Source organism: Rhineura floridana, chromosome 9 (genome assembly GCF_030035675.1).
Source record: "Rhineura floridana isolate rRhiFlo1 chromosome 9, rRhiFlo1.hap2, whole genome shotgun sequence".
NCBI classification, from domain to species: Eukaryota; Metazoa; Chordata; class Lepidosauria; order Squamata; family Rhineuridae; genus Rhineura; species Rhineura floridana.
The window spans coordinates 111,750,354-111,768,294 of NC_084488.1; the positions used below are offsets into that span (position 1 = coordinate 111,750,354).

Genomic DNA, 17,941 nt, shown 5'->3' on the forward strand with positions numbered 1-17,941 from the left:
ACACCCAATGGTATAAATAATTTATTATATATTTCACCGCACACTGCCCTGGAATCCAAATAGGATGAAGGGTGGTATATAAAGATTTAAAATAAATAAATGTTAAATAATTTAAAGTTGTCTTGTCCAAGGTGATTCATGTTTTGAAATGGGGAAGTACTCTAGCTCGGCAGTGGAGCATCTGATTTGCATGCAGAAGGTCCCAATTTCAATCCCTGGCATCACCAGGTAGGCCTGGGAGAGACTCCCTGTCTGAAATCCTGGAGAGTCAGCACAGACAACACTGAACTAGATGGACCAATGGCTAGACTCAGTATAAAGAAGGTTCCTAGATCACTGTGTTGAAAGTTCATGCAGTTTAGCTCTCCTATGGGACTATATGCAACCTCAGAATGTAGACAAGAGATTGCTTGCTTGATTAAAACAGTCCCCACATCAAAAAGCTCCCTACATGTAGAAAGCTAGCACATCAGGGAAAAGGCTTCTCCCTGACATACAGTGCTACCCTTGGAATGTGCAGGGAGATGCTGGCACAGAACCACATAGATGCAACTACTCACATTCATTTTGAAGTGACGTGGTACTTGGAGGACTATACCATGTGTCCTTTCTAAATGCTTGAATAGGTTTCCATTGTCTGTCCCAAATAGGAGTAAAGACATTAACTATTTGAATTAATGCAGGTTCAGCATATTCGTGCCCAAGAACTGGATCCCCTTCTGTACAAAGTTTTCCCTCTTAAGAGTACACAACTCTTTATCCACTGAGACGCTGCCTCTACCCAATTCTCCAACTAAAATCTCTTTTATACCTAATTTTCTGTGCTACAGCATCTGACTCATTTTATCAGTTCCAGAGGGGTGTCACAAGACTTAATTAACTAACATTTGCAACACATCTAAAAAGATGTGTGGATTAACAGAGAGAAGAAATAGCTAATAATTAGATGTATGATGAGGTACATTTGCAAACCTCAAAATATACCAGTGAAACATTATTCAAAATGACAGAGAAAAGGCAAAAAGAATTTACACTGTAAGCTAGTTAAGATAGAGCTCTTTGCAGTATATGTCTTAATATTACTTGACATAAGTGGTTTTTCTCTTTTTAAAAAACACAAGTCTGTTTTGCAAAGTTTGTTAAATTATACGTTTCTCAGTCCAGTCCCCAGTGGAATTATACCAAACATCCTGGGTTAGAGATTATGTCCTCCCTTTGAAGCTAATGCTCAGAACTTTATTATTTTATTTGGATTTTTCAACCTCACCTTTCCCTGGGGTAGATTAACAACATTTTAAAGTATCCAGACACAAACAATTATTTTAAAATAAATTATGTAATACACATACCACCCCTTAATCCCAAACTGCTCTGGGGCAATATATCTAAGAACACATACTCTAGATCACTTAATGTGGATCCGGTTGCCTCATGATCACTTTTAAACTGTGCATAACCCCCATTTGTTGTTGTTACGTGCCTTCAAGTCAACTACGACTTATGGCGACCCTTTGAATCAGCGACCGCCAAGAGCATCTGTCATGAACCACCCTGTTCAGATCTTGTAAGTCCAGGTCTGTGGCTTCCTTTATGGAATCAATCCATCGCTTGTTTGGCCTTCCTCTTTTTCTACTCTCTTCTGTTTTTCCCAGCATTATTGTCTTTTCTAGTGAATCATGTCTTAAGGTGGCCAAAATAGCCAGGTGATAGCTATAACGATGATTATGATGATTTCATTTCTATACCACAAACTCACATAAAAATATATCTATGTGGTGTACAGAATCTCAGTTAAATATAACAAATAAAATCAAAGCAAAATGCATTAAAGAAACAGAAATACAAAAATGGGTCATCTGACAAGAGGGTCATAAAAACTATACGTTATTTTCACAAGGTGGCTTGCTGAAATAACCAAACCAGCTCATTACATGTGCAATGCCAACGTGATTTCATTTGGTACGGAGTTCCATAATCCTGGAGCCACGATTACACTGTTGCCATCCATTACAATGCATGTTGATTTACAGTAATCAATCTGATCCATGCTAGGAATTGAGAGCACGGAAATTTAGCATAGAAGCTATTCTGGATTTAAAATGGCAGGCGCAATGCTTGGTCTCTCTCCACAAGAGAGAAATAAAGTGCTTTTAACATGTCTTGTGCAACTTTTTTTTAAAAATGGGAAGGTAATTAATTCTGCCTCCAAAGCATTTCAGCTATTTCTCCCCTACCTCTGAAAACTCTCTCTCACACATACTGTTTCAGAGGCCATTTCAAGGTTGAAATTGTTCAGTCTGAACCACCCCAACATAGTTATGTTATTTATTTAAAGTCCCCTCTCCAACTTTTTCTTTTAGCAATGAAATGATAAATGTTATGCAAAAAAGAAAATGCAAGTACATTACAAAATAGAAGATCAGTCAGCATTAAGAATACAAAAGTGTAGTAACACTTGTATCTTTTTCTATTTACTCCACTATTCAGCTAAAAAAAGATCCCAGAGCAGATTATAGATAAATAAAAACAAGACAGCCTCTGCTCTCAAAATTACAATCTAAAAAGACATGGCACAAAAGGAAAATGAATTGGGAGGGAAGAGAAAACAAGCAAACTTAGGTACCAATTTGTTGTTATAGATTATTCTAATGACCAGCTGAAATGAAAACAATTCAGGGAGAGGCGGAATCAAAAGTTGCTGATGTCTCAGCAGCGCCAACGGAGTGGCCCTGCTTCCCTTCTCTCTACAGCCTGATGGAATGGCTGCTACCTAGTAACAGTTGATGCAGGGAGGAGACTGCGTTCTCATCAGAGCTGATTGTGATGCAGCATCATTTATCTTCCTCTGTCAACTGTAAGCTGGCCGAATCTTGATCATATGGCTGGCACAAGAACTGCTCCACACCATAAGGTGCATTTTGCTTGAATTATATGGCCTATAGGCCACGTCAGGCCTACTGAAGCTCTCTGCTGAGTCTCCCTGAGGCTCTTGCTCTTCTTTCCCCTGTCATCGATGGTCTACTAATTGGGGCCAGAAGCAAAACAGTGGCTTGGGAGGTAAGTAGAGTCAGGTTAAAAATGGAGTCAGAGCTCACGACCATGAGCCACGTAGACGGGAATAATCTGCATATACATGTAGAAATCTTTATCTTAGTTGCTATAGCTCAGTGATTTTAACAGCCTAATTTTCTGGGGCAAGGGGAAACCCTGTTGTTGCCACTGCTGAACACCTGGGAGACTGAAATCTCACCAACGTTCTGCAAATCATCCAGCGATGTATCAGCAGATCCGGACCCAGCCAATCCCTTCTATTTAAAAAGATTTCACTGAATGACCCAGGATAAGTAAGAAGCAGATGATTAGCCACACATCAAAGGGGAAACACATACGTTTGCAATGCTGGTCCTCATCCCTGTAGAATCCGAGAAAACAGGCCAAGACACATGTGCCAGTGTGAGAGAGAACAAGGCTGGGGTCACAGGAGGTGCAGGAGAAAGGTCCTCTCCCTTGGCATGTTTTACATGAAGGGTGACACTCTGGAGGGAAAAGAGAGAATGGAAATGCGTATCTGTGAGAAGCAGTCTCTCTGCAAACAGACCACTACAACACCACCATATGCCATGCATGCCTCCAGCATTGAGGAATGTGTGTTGGATTTAGCCTGAATGAGGCCAGTGTTCAAATCCTGGCCCAGAGTATTGCCTGAAGGTACATGAGGCTACCACCTTGCTGAAGCTAAGCAGGTCTGGGAATGGTCAGTGCATGGATGGAAGACCCCTTGGGAACCACAGGTTTGCTGCCTTGAGTTCCTATCAGCTGTGGTGATGTAATTAATTGCCATATATAGGTGGTGAATGAAATTAAAATTTGTGAGAGCCAACGTAGTGTAGTGGTTAGAGCAGCCTTTCCCAACCAGTGTGCCTCCAGATGTTGTTGGACTACAACTCCCATCTTCCTGACCATTGGCAATGCTGGCTGAGGCTGATGGGAGTTGTGGTCCAACAACATCTGGAGGCACACTGGTTGGGAAAGGCTGGGTTAGAGTGTCGGACTGGAACCTGGGAGACAAAGGTTCATAATCCCCGCTTGGCTATGATGCTCACTGGGTAACCTTGGGTCAGTCACTGTCTTTCAGCCCAGCCTACCTCACAGGGTTGTTGTGAGTAATTCCCCTTTGAGGAAAGGATGCAGAATTTGAGGTTTTTTAGTTTAGAGAAAAGACAAGCAAGAGGTGACACGCTAGAAGCTTATAAAAATATGCATGGTATGGAGAAAGTAGACAGAGAAAAATTTTTCTCTCTCTCTCCTAACACTAGAACTCGTGGGCATCCAAAGAAGCTGAATGCTGGAAGATTCAAGACAAACAAAAGAAAGGACTTCTTCACGCAGCAGATAGTTAAGTTATGGAACTCGCTCCCAGTGGAGGCAGTGATGGCCACCAATTTGGAGGGCTCTAAAAGGGGATTAGACAAATTCACGGAGGACAAGGGTATCAAAGGCTACTAGCCATGACGGCTCCACAGTATGCTTCTAAATGCCAGTTGCTGGAAACTGCGGGAGGGGAGAGCGCTATTGCACTCAGATGCTGCTTGTGGGCTTCCCATGGGCATCTGGCTGGGCACTGTGAGAACAGGATGCTGGACTAGATAGGCCACTGGCCTGATCCAGCAGGCTCTTCTTACGTTCTTAATCTTGTATGCCACATTGAGCTCTTTGGAGGAAAGGTGGGATATAAATGTAATAAAAAATAAATAAATAAGTTCACTGGGTAATCCAGGTCTATCTACTACAGAGATGGAAAACCTGTGGCCTTTTGGATGTTGTTAGACTCCCATCTGCCCCAGGCAACGTGGCCAACCGTCAGGGATAATGGGAGTTGGAGCCCTCCAGCAGCAACTGGGAGGCCACAGGATTTCCACTCCTGCTCTATCACCACCCGTTTTTCAGACATTACTCACCTTGACACTCTCCGCCAACCCTGTAATATCCTATGGGACAATCAAGCACACAGCGGTCTCTCAGGAGCAAGTAGTGGAGATTTTGGCACTTCAAGCAGATGCTTCCTGTGTCCTGAAGATCTGCCACACATTGCCTACACAGAGGGTGACAATCTGCAGAAAGAAGAGAGGAAAGTTGGTATACAGGTGAGAATGGCTGGCTGATGAGTCTGCTTCGACAGGATATGACCATCCAGTGGCGGCTGGTGGCTCCATGTGAGTGGAGCAGTGGAATCCGCTCCAGGTTTTAGTCTAAACTTTCAAGGAGCTGCCCAAGGTGCTGAATCACTTGGGACAGCTCCTTGGAAGTTTTGAGTAAAACCCAGAGTGGATTCCACTGCCCCACTGTCATGGAGCCACCAGTCGTCACTGTGACCATGCAACATTTTAAAACCTTCTTCCATATGTTTTTGGTCTTTCATATGTTGATATCTGTTCAGGTCTGAATAGCTAAAATGTGGAAAATAGATACTATACCAACACTAGATCTTTGAAAGAGGAAACTGGGAGATAATGATTATGGGGGAAAAAGACAACCAGTTATGGATGGGAGGGATTCCTTCAGCGGAGGCTGGGGCAGGAAGGTAATTAGTTTTTTTCAAAAAAAAATCAATGCAAAACAAATCAAGAAATAATTATGGATGAACTATGATCTATTTAATTGAATGAATTTCTATATGCATACGTCTGTGTATTATGGAAGGGGGGAAACAAAGAAAAAGACAAAAAACTTCTATAAGGATGTGTGCTTGTAGGAGAGGTGACCAAATTTTGCAAGATGAATGAATTATGCCAGTTAGGCATGCCTTGGTCATCATCACTGAGCACAAATGAAGATGTGAATTTGGTTATCACTTGGATATAGCATCCAAACCATTTCTGTGAAATGTGAATGAATGCAGTGGCTGGAAAAGGGCTTCCTGTGATCACCAGTGGCTGTGGCCGTAAGAGAGATATGCTCATCCATTATATCTTTCCATACAACTGCATTTCAGGGGAAACCAAAATCTCTCTTGCATGAATAGGCTTTTTTACTGACCAATTTCCTGTTCAGCGGTAGAAGCATCATCAGATCTGGCTCTTAGACAGTTAAAGGAGACAACTATCAGCAATTATCAGACTCAGTGTGGCTTGTCTTCCCTGCTTTCCACATGTTCATCCTGCCTTTATGTTCAAGCACTGAGGTGCTGAATGAATTTCCTTCACCTCCAAAGGCTTGTGCCTTGCTTCAGTGGCTTGGAACCTCCCCTACTTCCTTCCTTAACAAGAACATAAAATGGCTTTGGCTTGCGGAGGTTGCTTGAATGCTGAGTTGCCTATTGGATTTTCCCAAGTTTCTTTTTGCCAAAACCACTCTGCCACTTGGAAACAATTTTCAAAAACACATGGCATATGCCCAGGGTTGGTTCCAATATGAGACTGTTGTGCCGCAGGCGCACCAGGAGTTAGCCCAGGGAGAGGGAGAGGAGTCAGATGAGGACGAGGTCCCTGGGAGCGGTGAAGGAAGGGAGAGCGCAGTCAGCCCACGGACTTCATCAGCCAGCCCCCCCATTGAAGCAGTTCCCGCTCCCTCCACCTGAGCCGCTGGGAAGTGATCCCTCGTGCACGCCAACCACACAATTTGAGGGGTCACTAAAGGGCAGCAAATGGTAAAATGTTCCGCTAATTTGTTCTGTTTATTTTATTTAATATATGAAGGTTATGAGTTGCTTTTCCAAAAAGTAGCCAAAGGGCATCATGCAATGCAACCAATGCAGAAGTATAGAACTATAATCAAAATGAAAATAACCATACACTAAAAACCATCTCCAACTGAGAGCCCCCCTCCCTTTAGCTACTTACTGACATTGCTGAGGATATCAAAGGGAGACGACACAGAACTCAAGCACTCCCAATCTTGTCCAGAAAAAGCTCCAGCTGAGAGCCCATTCTGCGTATATGAAGCTAAATTACTTTGCTCTGTACATAACTATATAATGTATATATATTTCAAGCCACATTGGGAAGACTTTGCCCTGAAAGATGACATGTAAGTAATTAAAATAAACAAAGTAAATTAAAAGAGAGAGAAGAACAAAGGGCTGACGACCTGCTAAAACAGCAACTTGAGGTACCCCTCAATACATCATTATCATTGGAGATCCAAGTATGAATGAATGAATGAATCTTTATTTTTACCCCGCCCGTTTTCCAAAACTGGAACTCAGGGCGGCTTACAAATAAAAACTACACATAGGTAAAAAACATACAAAAATATACAATTAAAATAGAATTAAACTATTCATAACATTAAAACCATGAAACATACACTTAAGATACTAAGACAATTTAAAACATTAAGAATAGGTAAGTAAAGTCTATAGCTGGGAGTGCCTTCTACCAATTTCATCTGGAACCCCAGCTATGGCTGTTTCTGGATAGGCATACCCTGACCACTGTAGTCCATGCGTTGGCTGAGGTTTCAAGCCTGGATTGCTGTAATGTGGGGCTGCCCTTAGGCCTGCTCCAGAATCTCAAGCTAGTACAGAAAGCAGAGGCCAGAATGGTGATGGGGGCCAGTGGCCAACCACACAATACACCATTAATAAAGCAACTGCACTGGCTGCCCATTAGCTACCGAGCTAGCTTCAAGGTTCTTGTATTAATTTTAAAAAGCCCATAACAACTTGGGTCCAGGATACCTTAAAGACGGCCCGAGCCTTTATATCACAGCTCTGTCACTGAGATTTGTTGGAGGAATGCTGTTAACTGTCCACTGTGTGAATGAGCCCTGCTTGGTATCTATGAGAAATCAAGAATTTAATGTGGCTGGTCCTGCAATGCAGGATACAATCTCACTTTTTATGTTGAGACATCTTTTCTTGTGTCGACAGGTCTTTTAATTAGGATGAATTTGATGCGTAAGTGGGCAGTTCCCCATGACATGTGCACTTTTATATTTTTCTCTCTGGTTTTTGTGATTTTATATTTGCTGTACGCCACTTCAGTGTTTTCTATACAAGTCAATGACATATAAATATTTTTAATAAATTATATAAAATTTAAAAGACAGAAAGGAATTTTAGTTTTTCACTAAAATGCAAAAAACACTTGTTAAAACAGCAGTACAAACCCAGCACAAAACCCTCTACAGACAGGTAAATGAATTAAAGAAGCAGTGGAAATTATCTTCTAAAATGAAACAGTTTTCAGCTGGGTGACTAGCTGATGGGGTGAGGGAAGAGACTGTGCAGAGCTCTTTAGGAAGGGAATTCCACAAGTTAGGTACCACTGCTAAGGTTTATTATGATGAAGACAGACTTTCTACAGTTGGAGAAAGTAGTTTCAACACACATTCCCTTGCTCTGAGAACAGATGCCTTGGAATGCAGTTAACGTGTGTTGATACTGTTTCCACCATTCATCATCCCTCTCGTTATATTTTTATGACTGGGAACCAGAGGTGGGTGACGGCCATTTGGGTTTTCTGCTGCAGGCACTACACATGCCCCAAACTGCAACACTGCCATGTCTCTATGCTGACCGTGCTGACCGCGTTTTCTGAAAAGCACTGCAAACACTGTCCGCCTCCAGCAACCAAAGGCTCTCTTTAGCTTAGAGAGGATGGAGTTCCCAGCAGGGAGAAGCAGACGCAGAACCCCCCTTTGCAAGCAGCCCATCAGCAAATGGCTCCTGACCTTCCCCTGAACCAAAAGAGTTTCAAAAGGTTTTACAAGAAGTCTTTTGTGTGCAGTGCAGGGACAATGTAAGGGATCCTGGGAGCCAAATTAATCCTCATTACAGCGATTCAGAAAATTATAAGGGAAATGATGGCTGTCTTGAAAGCAATGCAATCATGAGGCTGCTTTCCACATACACGGTGTGCTGTCAGATTTCCTCCTGGAAGTCAACCTTCCCCTCCTTCTCTCTTTTCTGAAACTTTCCTGCTGCAAGTGGATGAAAAGATAAAAGAAATCTGCAACCCAAAGCTGGCACTTCAAAGGAGTCTAAGAGAATTAGGAGCTCAGATTCCAATGACAACAGATTGGCCATGAGTGAACAATGCTATGAACAAAGCTGTGCCCTTTTGTGAAAGACATAACCCAGCCTGAAGCCCAAAGTTAAGCCGTTTTAAGTCCCCACCAGTTTCAATGGGAGAGATTTAAGAGCATGCTTAATGTGCAGTGATTAATGGGAGTTGAAAGTGCTTAATATTTGGCTGAGCTTTGTCCTAAGTTCCTAATTCATATAGAGTTGTCAGGTCCTGCAGGGATTGAAATGGGAGCCACTGAGATCAGGCACTGGCTGGCTACAGGGGAGAAACTGCAGGCACTTCCAGATAGGAGATTCTCACAAACAGGTCCTGGGCTCGGAAATCAGGTGATAGTGGAGGGCCCATCAGGAGCCACCAGCAAGTATAAAAGCTCTCAGGTCTGCCTGCTTCCACAGTCTGGGCAACTTGTTGTTGGAGGAAGCCACATAGTTCTGCCTCTGGGCACAACTCTTTCCCTGTGCACTACATCCCTTAAGATATTTCTCTGTCCTCAGGTTTGGACACCTGACACAGACTACTAAAGGCAAGAGCTGTAGAAATAGTTTGCACTAAGCAAAGCAAATTTCTACAAGAAGACCATCCCAATTTGATGTCTTTGACCAATTATTTACAATAAGCAAATGTATAAATGTGTATGCATTTTGCACAACCCTTAGCCAAGGGCAGGATCAAAGAATGATGATGTATGATGTACTGCCGCCTTCAAGTCGATTCTGACTTATGGCAACCCTATGAACAGGGGTTTCATGGTAAGCGGTATTCAGAGGGAGTTTACCATTGCCTTCCTCTGAGGCTGAGAGGCAGTGACTGGCCCAAGGTCACCCAGTGAGCTTCATGGTAGTGTGGGGATTCGAACCCTGGTCTCCCAGGTCGTAGTCCAACACTCTAATCACTATGCCACACTGGCTCTCTCAAAGAATGATACAAGGCAATTAAGGATGCACTCTTATATCCACTTATCTGAAAGGTCAATGAGACTTACTTTTGTGTAGACATATATCCTGTACCTTGCATTCAGTATACCAATCTCCTAAGGCAACCTTCTCCAACCTGGTGCTCTGCAGATATTTTGGACTACAACTCCCATCAGCCCCAGCCAGCACCGCTGGGGGTTATAGTCCAAAATATCTGCAGGGCACCAGGTTGGGAAAGGCTGTCCTAAGGGAAATCCTGGCAAGCAGCATCATATTTTCAGACACGCTTCATTCCAGCTACCCACCAGACTAGTATTTCATATCCTTTGTAAGCTTGCTGGAAATAAATGGGAAAACTCGTAATATAAAAGGGGTAGGAAGCCACTGGCCCTCCAGATGTCGGACTATAACACCCACCATCCCTGACCATTGACCACGTTGGGAGTTGTAAGTCCAACACCATCTGGAAGGTTACAGGTTTCTGCTACATAGCATTCACTTATACATTGTGCAGATAACTCTTTCACTACTCTCTCTGAAACACACACACAATTATACCTAAGCCAGTTTAGTTCATAAAGCTCAGTGCCATTGTGTGCATGTTTGTCTTCCCAGTTTGTATGCTTTTTGCCTCTGTGTGTGAACACAGGAATTGAGCTATTCCTTTCTGGGGGGTGGGCACAGAGATCTCTCTATATCCTGCAGCATTTCTTCCACCATGTGGACATCAAAGAACACACGTACACACTATTGATCTCTCCCAGAGGGAAAGAAAAACGAAAGAAGAGGATTGGAGTGAATTTGATGGATCACAGGGAACCAGCAATGGAGCAGTGAGGAAAAAGAGGTCCTTTGTATTGTAGAAACTTGCTTAGATTTTTCACAAGCAATTCCCCTTGAGCTTAAAATAAAAAATGAAAAGGAATACAGAATTCTCTTTAATGTTTCCTGCCTCCTCTATAACAATATTTTCTCCTTAGGTTTATCTTTGTGTCCTTCTCAAGCCCCATTGAAATGAATGGAAGATTTCACTAAGACTTTGGTCTAGCAGCAACTACAAGCTGTTAATATCCAAAGGGAGAGATGCACAACTTTGTCTCAAATACACTGCTTATAATCTGGAGGGTATTGGAATCATACCATTGTAGAGCTTGGACCTTGAGGACATCTAGTCCAACCCCTTGCTCAGTGCTGTAATTTTGCATCTACAGCATCTCTGCACATGGGTTTCTCACAATCCTGAGAATGGAGTTTCTACAGATGTTCTTTATGCGTATGTAGAACATTTCCCTCCCCTCATTTTAACCTATGAGCAAGTCAAATTGTTTGCTGTCACTTTTGTACACCACTTTGGCCCCTGCAAAGGCACCTGCTATTGCTATGGAATCTCATTTTGGTCTCAAGGATGACTGCTCATCTTTCAGAAACCAGCAGATGGTGCTGTCTTTAATGACGCTAGGATATCTACTTGAGGCTTAATCAACACTCCCTCCTCCTCCAGCAAGAAAAAAAAAAAGGAGGAGGACTAAGGAAATCCTGCCCACCTTGCTTCTCCATTACCTTGGCTGCCAAATGCTTGAGCTACCACCTTCCAGAATGTTCTCTTGCACAACTGCCACTGGAATGGAATGGGTGCTGAGCAAGACAATATAGGTCAGGGACACTGAGAGTGAACAAAAGATGGGGCTGAACACTGTTGTTCCACTTGTTATAAAGTTCAGTTTGGATTCTCAAAACTGGAAGTTCCTGGAAATGTGAAAGACAGGGAGGAAGAGGATCTAGTAGCCTTGCTAGTATGAGTGGCCATATTGAGGGCAGGTGGTCACAATGGGAGCTGTTTGGCGGGTTCAACTTGAACCAGGGAGACTAGGGTTCAAACTTTATCTAGGTCATGCTGCACACTGTGTGGCCTTGGACAAATAATTCTCTCAGCCAAAACTCACAGGGTTGTCGTGAGGATAAAATGGGATACCTCTAAACGTGTTGCCCGACAAAGAGCAAAACACAAGGGGGATGTGTAGAACTCATCACACCATATTCTCCAAAATGCCCTGTTTACAGTGCTGGCTGCTGCCCATTGGAACTGGTAGGGCAGTAGGCAAAGAGGTCAACAGTAGGTGGAGCCAAAACCACAGCCAATGACAAGCAAAGCCAACTTTCTAGTTTTGTCTCCATCCTCCTCCCTTCTGAGTACTACTAGGCAACCCTGAGACCAAGGAGGAGAAAGCTGGCAGACAGGGCCACCCCATGGACTGGTTATAAGGAGATAGGCAAGTGGAGGCCAGCTGATAACGGACTGAGGTTGGTGGGGCAGTGCCTCTGCTGTTAATCATCTTTGTTTGTTTCTTCCTATTATAATTCTTCCATAATTCCCATCCTCACATTTTTAGGAAACGTTCTACCAACTAAATTTACTTGTGCTACTTGGTTCATGATCCTCCGTGGTGCAGAGTGGTAAGCGGTGGTAACACAGCCGAAGCTCTGCTCACGGCTGGAGTTCGATTCCAACGGAAGGAGGAAGTCGAATCTCCGGTAAAAGGGGTCGAGGTCCACTCAGCCTTCCATCCATCCGTGGTCGGTAAAATGAGTACCCGGCATATGCTGGGGGGTAAAGAAAGGCCGGGGAAGGAACTGGCAATCCCACCCCATATATACGGTCTGCCTAGTAAACGTCGCAAGACGTCACCCTAAGAGTCGGAAACGACTCGCACTACAAGTGCGGGGACACCTTTACCTTTTTATTTGGTTCATGTTGCCCACAATCTCCTTTAAACCTGAATAATTGTCACCCCCTCTAAAAGATCATCATAGTTGTCTTTCTCCCAGTTATAATGTTCTCTTTGCTACTGGCTTTTTCATTGCAATTAATTTGCAATAGGCAAACAATTTCCCCTCTGTTCCTACCAACAGAGTAATATGTGGCTTTGAGTTCCATTGAAGTTGCAACACACAGTTCTCCTCAAGGGCATGAGAGGGAAAATTCTAGCTTAACAGGCAACACTGATGGATGGAGCGATAGCTATGAAAATACTGTTATGCAAGTGAATTTCTTTTTTAAAAAAAAAAACCCTTATGATATTAAGGCACAATTTATGCAATATAATTTAATGCTTTCAGTTGCATCGTTTTATGTGACAGCTACTTGTTAACCAATGATTAATAACCTCTAAAGACAAATACACACAGTGACTTTTCAATAAACGTCTGGCGATGGAGGTGCGGTAAGAGTATAGACAGGGACAACCGTTCATTACAAGCAAAGACCCAACTTTCCTTGACAAGCTAAGTCAAATGTTGCAAGTTCACAGGGAACCAAATAATGTACGCAAATTATGCAGTTTATGCCAATATGTGATCATTCCAATCAATCACACTTGAGTAAGCATACAGCAGGAGCAAATGACTGAACGTTATGAACTGCAAGCAGAGAGAGAAGCCTTGAAGGAGGTGAAAGTTTCACTTGGGTCGTGCAAGCCAGTAAGTAAATAAATTCCTGAACAAGCATTTGGTTCAGGGCTAATATAAGCATTATGCTACATATACTATAGAATAATAGTGCCAGGAGCTATCAATTATAGAGGCCAATTGCCTCAACACTCAGTTTTGCTTTCTGTGTTTCCAAGTTTCCAGCCCGTTCTTTTAAATTGAATACTACTTTGCCACAAGCTGCCTCTCCTTTCTCCCTCTTCCCTTCCTTGATTTGTCTATTCTCCATGAACTCATCTGCCGTCTTCTTTTCCTTTACGTTTTCTCCTGAAGATCCTCTTCTTTAAGAAATGCTTTTTCCAAGTCTCACCTCACTTGCTTGTTCACTGCTGCCCAACTCTCTTCTCTGAGCCATTCCATCAGAAAGTGGGAGCGGGACAGGGCTGAAGGGCCACCAGTCTAGTCCCAGAAAACAGTCCAGACACTGAAATCTGTACTAGCTATAGTTCACAGACTGTCTTCAGAGGTAGCCCAGTGACAAATATTATCAGTAGTGTGAAGATGTTCTCTCTGTTGTCTGCCCTGAATCCATTGCCAATCAGTTTCAGTGGATAACTTCAAATTCTGCCATTATGAGAGAAGTGGCAGTACTTCTATGCACTCTCCACACTATACATCATTTTTATAATCCCCTCTAGGTTCATTAAAACTAGCATCCTGGTTGCCCACCCACAGCGCAGTCTCTTGCTTATAATAACGCCTCCCCAAAACTGTTGTCAGCTGCCAGAATAGTTCACTAGGCTGCTGAGCAGGGCCTGGGCTATAAGCCATAGATGGGGAACATGCAGCCCTCCAGATGTTTTTGAAGTGCAAGTCCCCTTCATACCTGACTATTGGCCATGCAGGGTGGAGCTGAAGCATGTTGGAATCCAACAACATCTGGAGGGCACCAGGTTGGGGGAGCCTGCTCCATCCTGTCCTCTTGAAAATCCACCAGCACTTCAGTGTGAATTTCTCCTAATATGCACATTTTTGTATGCAAAAATGCATACAAAAATGTGCAAAAGTGCTGCAAAGCAATTTCCCCTGATAGAATGCATATTGGCATGCATTCATTTTTTATTTCATTTTTATGCATCCTTTATTCTAGTATATGCATTTTTGTGCACATTACTTGACTGGAGAACTGCACTGTGTTTCAGATGCCAAAATACATTTAAATAACATCCCAGAAGAATATAAAAATCAAAAAAGGAACAGATTTGAGACTTTAAACTTAGTTGACAAAGAACTAGAAGAACTATGGAGTGAAGTCAGAGACATTATCAGGGAAGAATGGAAAAAGACAATGTGTTGTTGTTATGTGCCTTCTAGTTGATTATGACTTATGGCTACCCTATGAATCAGTGACCTCCAGTAGCAGAAAAGACAATACCTCTAGTTAAAAAGAGAGAAAGACCTCAATTGATGACTGAAGAAACTCTTAAAATGGTTAAACAGAGAAGGAAAGCAAAAGCAAAAGGTGATAGAAACACGGTCAGAACCCTAAATGCAACAATACAGCGACTAGTACATAGAAACAAAGAGAACTATTACTATAGTTATTGTATAGAAGAGGACAACAAAAAGGGTAGAACAAGAGCCCTATTCCAAAAGATTAGAGAAATGAAAGGGAAATTTAAATCAAGAGTAAGGATGTTGAATAATCAACAGGGGAACACACTGACTGATCAAGATGAAATAGAAGGAAGATGGAAGCAATACACTGAAGAACTCTATAAAAGAGATGACAGGACGACAGATTCATTCACGGAGGAACCGTATGATGAAGAACCAGAAATTTTAGAATGTGAGGTGAAAGCTGCTCTTAAATTACTTGGAAGAAACAAACCACCAGGAACAGATGGCATACCAATAGAGTTGCTACATGCTACTGAGAATGAATCTGTCCAAATTTTGACAAAATATGGAAAGCTAAACAATGGCCCACAGATTGGAAGCATTCAATATACATCCCAGTTCCAAAGAAAGGGGATCACAGAGAATGCAGTAATTATCGAACTATTGCCTTAATATCCCATGCAAGTAAAGTAATGCTCAAGATTCTACAACAGAGGCTCTTACCATATATGGAGCGAGACATGCCAGATGTCCAAGCTGGATTTAGAAACCGAAGAGGTACCAGAGATCATATCGCAAACATACGTTGGATAATGGAACGGAGCAAGGAATTTCAGAAGAAAATCACCCTGTACTTTATAGATTACAGCAAAGCCTTGGATTGTGTAGATCATGAAAAACTATGAAATGCTTTAAAAGAAATGGGGGTGCCACAGCATCTGATTGTCCTGATGCGCAACCTATACGTACTCTGGACAGAATATGGAGAAACCAACTGGTTCCCAGTCAGAAAGGGTGTGAGAAAAGGGTGTATTTTATCACCCTATTTATTTAATCTATACACAGAACATATCATATGGAAAGCGGGATTCAACCAAGATGAAGGAGGTGTGAAAACTGGAGGGAGAAATACCAATAATTTAAGATATGTAGATGATACCATACTACTAGCACAAACCAGTAATGATTTGAAACGAATGGCTGATGAAAGTTAAAGAGGAAAGCACAAAGGCTGAACATCAAGAAGACTAAAGTATTGACAACAGAAGATATATGTAACTTTAAAGTTGAGAACGAGGACATTGAACTTGTCAAGGATTATCAATACCTTGGCACAGTCATTAACCAAAATGGAGACCCTAGTCAAGAAATCAGAAGAAGGCTAGAACTGGGGAGGACAGTTATGAGAGAACTAGAAAAGGTCCTAAAATGCAAGGTTGCATCACTGAACGCTAAAGTCAGGATCATTCAGACCATGGTATTCCTGATCTCTATGTATGGATGTGAAAGTTGGACAGTGAAAAAAGCAGGTAAGAGAAAAATCACCTCATTTGAAATGTGGTGTTGGAGGAGAGCTTTGTGCATGCCATGGACTGCGTAAAAGACAAATAATTGGGTGTTAGAACAATTAAACCAGAACTAGCACTAGAAGCTATAATGATGAAACTGAGGTTATCATACTTTGGACACATAATGAGAAGACATGATTCACTAGAAAAGACAATAATGCTGGGAAAAACAGAAGGGAGTAGAAAAAGAGGAAGGCCAAACAAGCGATGGATTGATTCCATAAAGGAAGCCACAGACCTGAACTTACAAGATCTGAACAGGGTGGTTCATGACAGATGCTACTGGAGATCGCTGATTTATAGGGTTGCCATAAGTCGTAATCGACTTGAGGGCACATAATAACAACAATTATTTTGGAAAGTGTGAATTAGGTAAGTTTGCCTTTAAATGCGAACTCACCAAATTCCTCCCCCATCCCTAATCACGACCTCCCCCATAAGTCATCTTTTTCGTAAACTCAGAAGGCTCACACTACGTAGCATTTCCTCACCAGGAAGATGCTTCACCCCTTAATCCTTTTGGTTGCCATTTTCTGGACCAATACAGTACACAGTGCAGCTGCTGCACCTTCATGGGGATATGAAAGATGATGTCAGCCATTTTGGCAACATTGGGCCTCTTTCCTGGAGTCTCGCCTGGAAGGCCAACCGCTTGTTGAAAACTGGGTGGGCCTTGCTGATAAGAACTGCTGCAAATTTTTGTTGGAAATGCTTTTGCAAACGGGTTTGTGCATGTGTGTTTCTTGCTGAGAAGTCAAGGAAGAGAAAAGGGCAGTTAGAGGCCATTCTGAACTCTGCCAAGTGATATCCTATCTATAATTATAAAGCTGCAGACAAGCAAAAGTGAAGTGTGTGGTGGGAAGAGGGAGAGAGAGAGAGAGAACATATTCTCGCACTATTTCCATCTCTTTCACAAGCCTGACCATATGAAGCTGCCCTTCAGACCGAGGTGGTGATGGTATCGCAGACTGGGCACGCAGGAGGGAGGACACATCTTACTTCCTGCACCAATTGTGCCCTACAACTCCTGGAGGCTTTGTTGCCGGGCCAGCCTTATCATTAGGCAGAGAGAGGTGGCAGATGCTAGGGGGAGCTCCTCCTGAACTATCCCCACCCACCCCCAGGATGTTCCCATTCTCCTGTGCCAGTGCCCTACTGGCAACATGTGCTTGTTGCTAGGGCTGTCTCGCTGAGTTGCCTTCCCTCGACGCATCACAGAGAGCACTGTTGGGAAAGGCCCCTGACTAAGCGAGGGCTGAAGAGAGCCTGATCAAGAGACAACTCACAGAGGAAGCGAGCCCAGAACACACACTCCAGTAGTCTCACCTGCGTGCGTGCATTGCTCTGCTCAGGTGATGGCATGCTGGTGCTCCCCATGGCTGCACGCCAGGTGGCAAGAGGGCGCCAGGCACAGTGAGGAGCAAGCGGTGGTGAGGTGCTGGGGCATGGAGCTGTGCGTGCCATGTGGTCTGGCCTGCTACCCTCAGATGCAGCGGAAGATGCTGCCCCACTGCCAGCATTGAAGCAAGATCCAATGCCCAGTCTGACCGTTCTGCCTGTAGAAGGAGGTGGGGGTGTCATCTTGCTCTGCACTTCAGACAGC

At 43.1% G+C, this 17,941-nt stretch overlaps 1 protein-coding gene across 5 annotated transcripts in view; it reads right to left on the reverse strand.

The window, feature by feature from the left end:
• Positions 1-17,941, reverse strand: part of FRAS1 (Fraser extracellular matrix complex subunit 1) — a 416,443-nt gene that overhangs the window by 174,220 nt on the left and 224,282 nt on the right. For all 5 annotated transcript variants that reach the window (XM_061583287.1, XM_061583284.1, XM_061583285.1 and 2 more), the window contains 2 exons: positions 4,959-5,111; positions 3,390-3,536 (listed from right to left, as the gene is read on the reverse strand). In XM_061583287.1, coding sequence (XP_061439271.1) covers positions 3,390-3,536; positions 4,959-5,111 — 300 coding nt within the window. The remainder of the gene's footprint in view (positions 1-3,389; positions 3,537-4,958; positions 5,112-17,941) is intronic.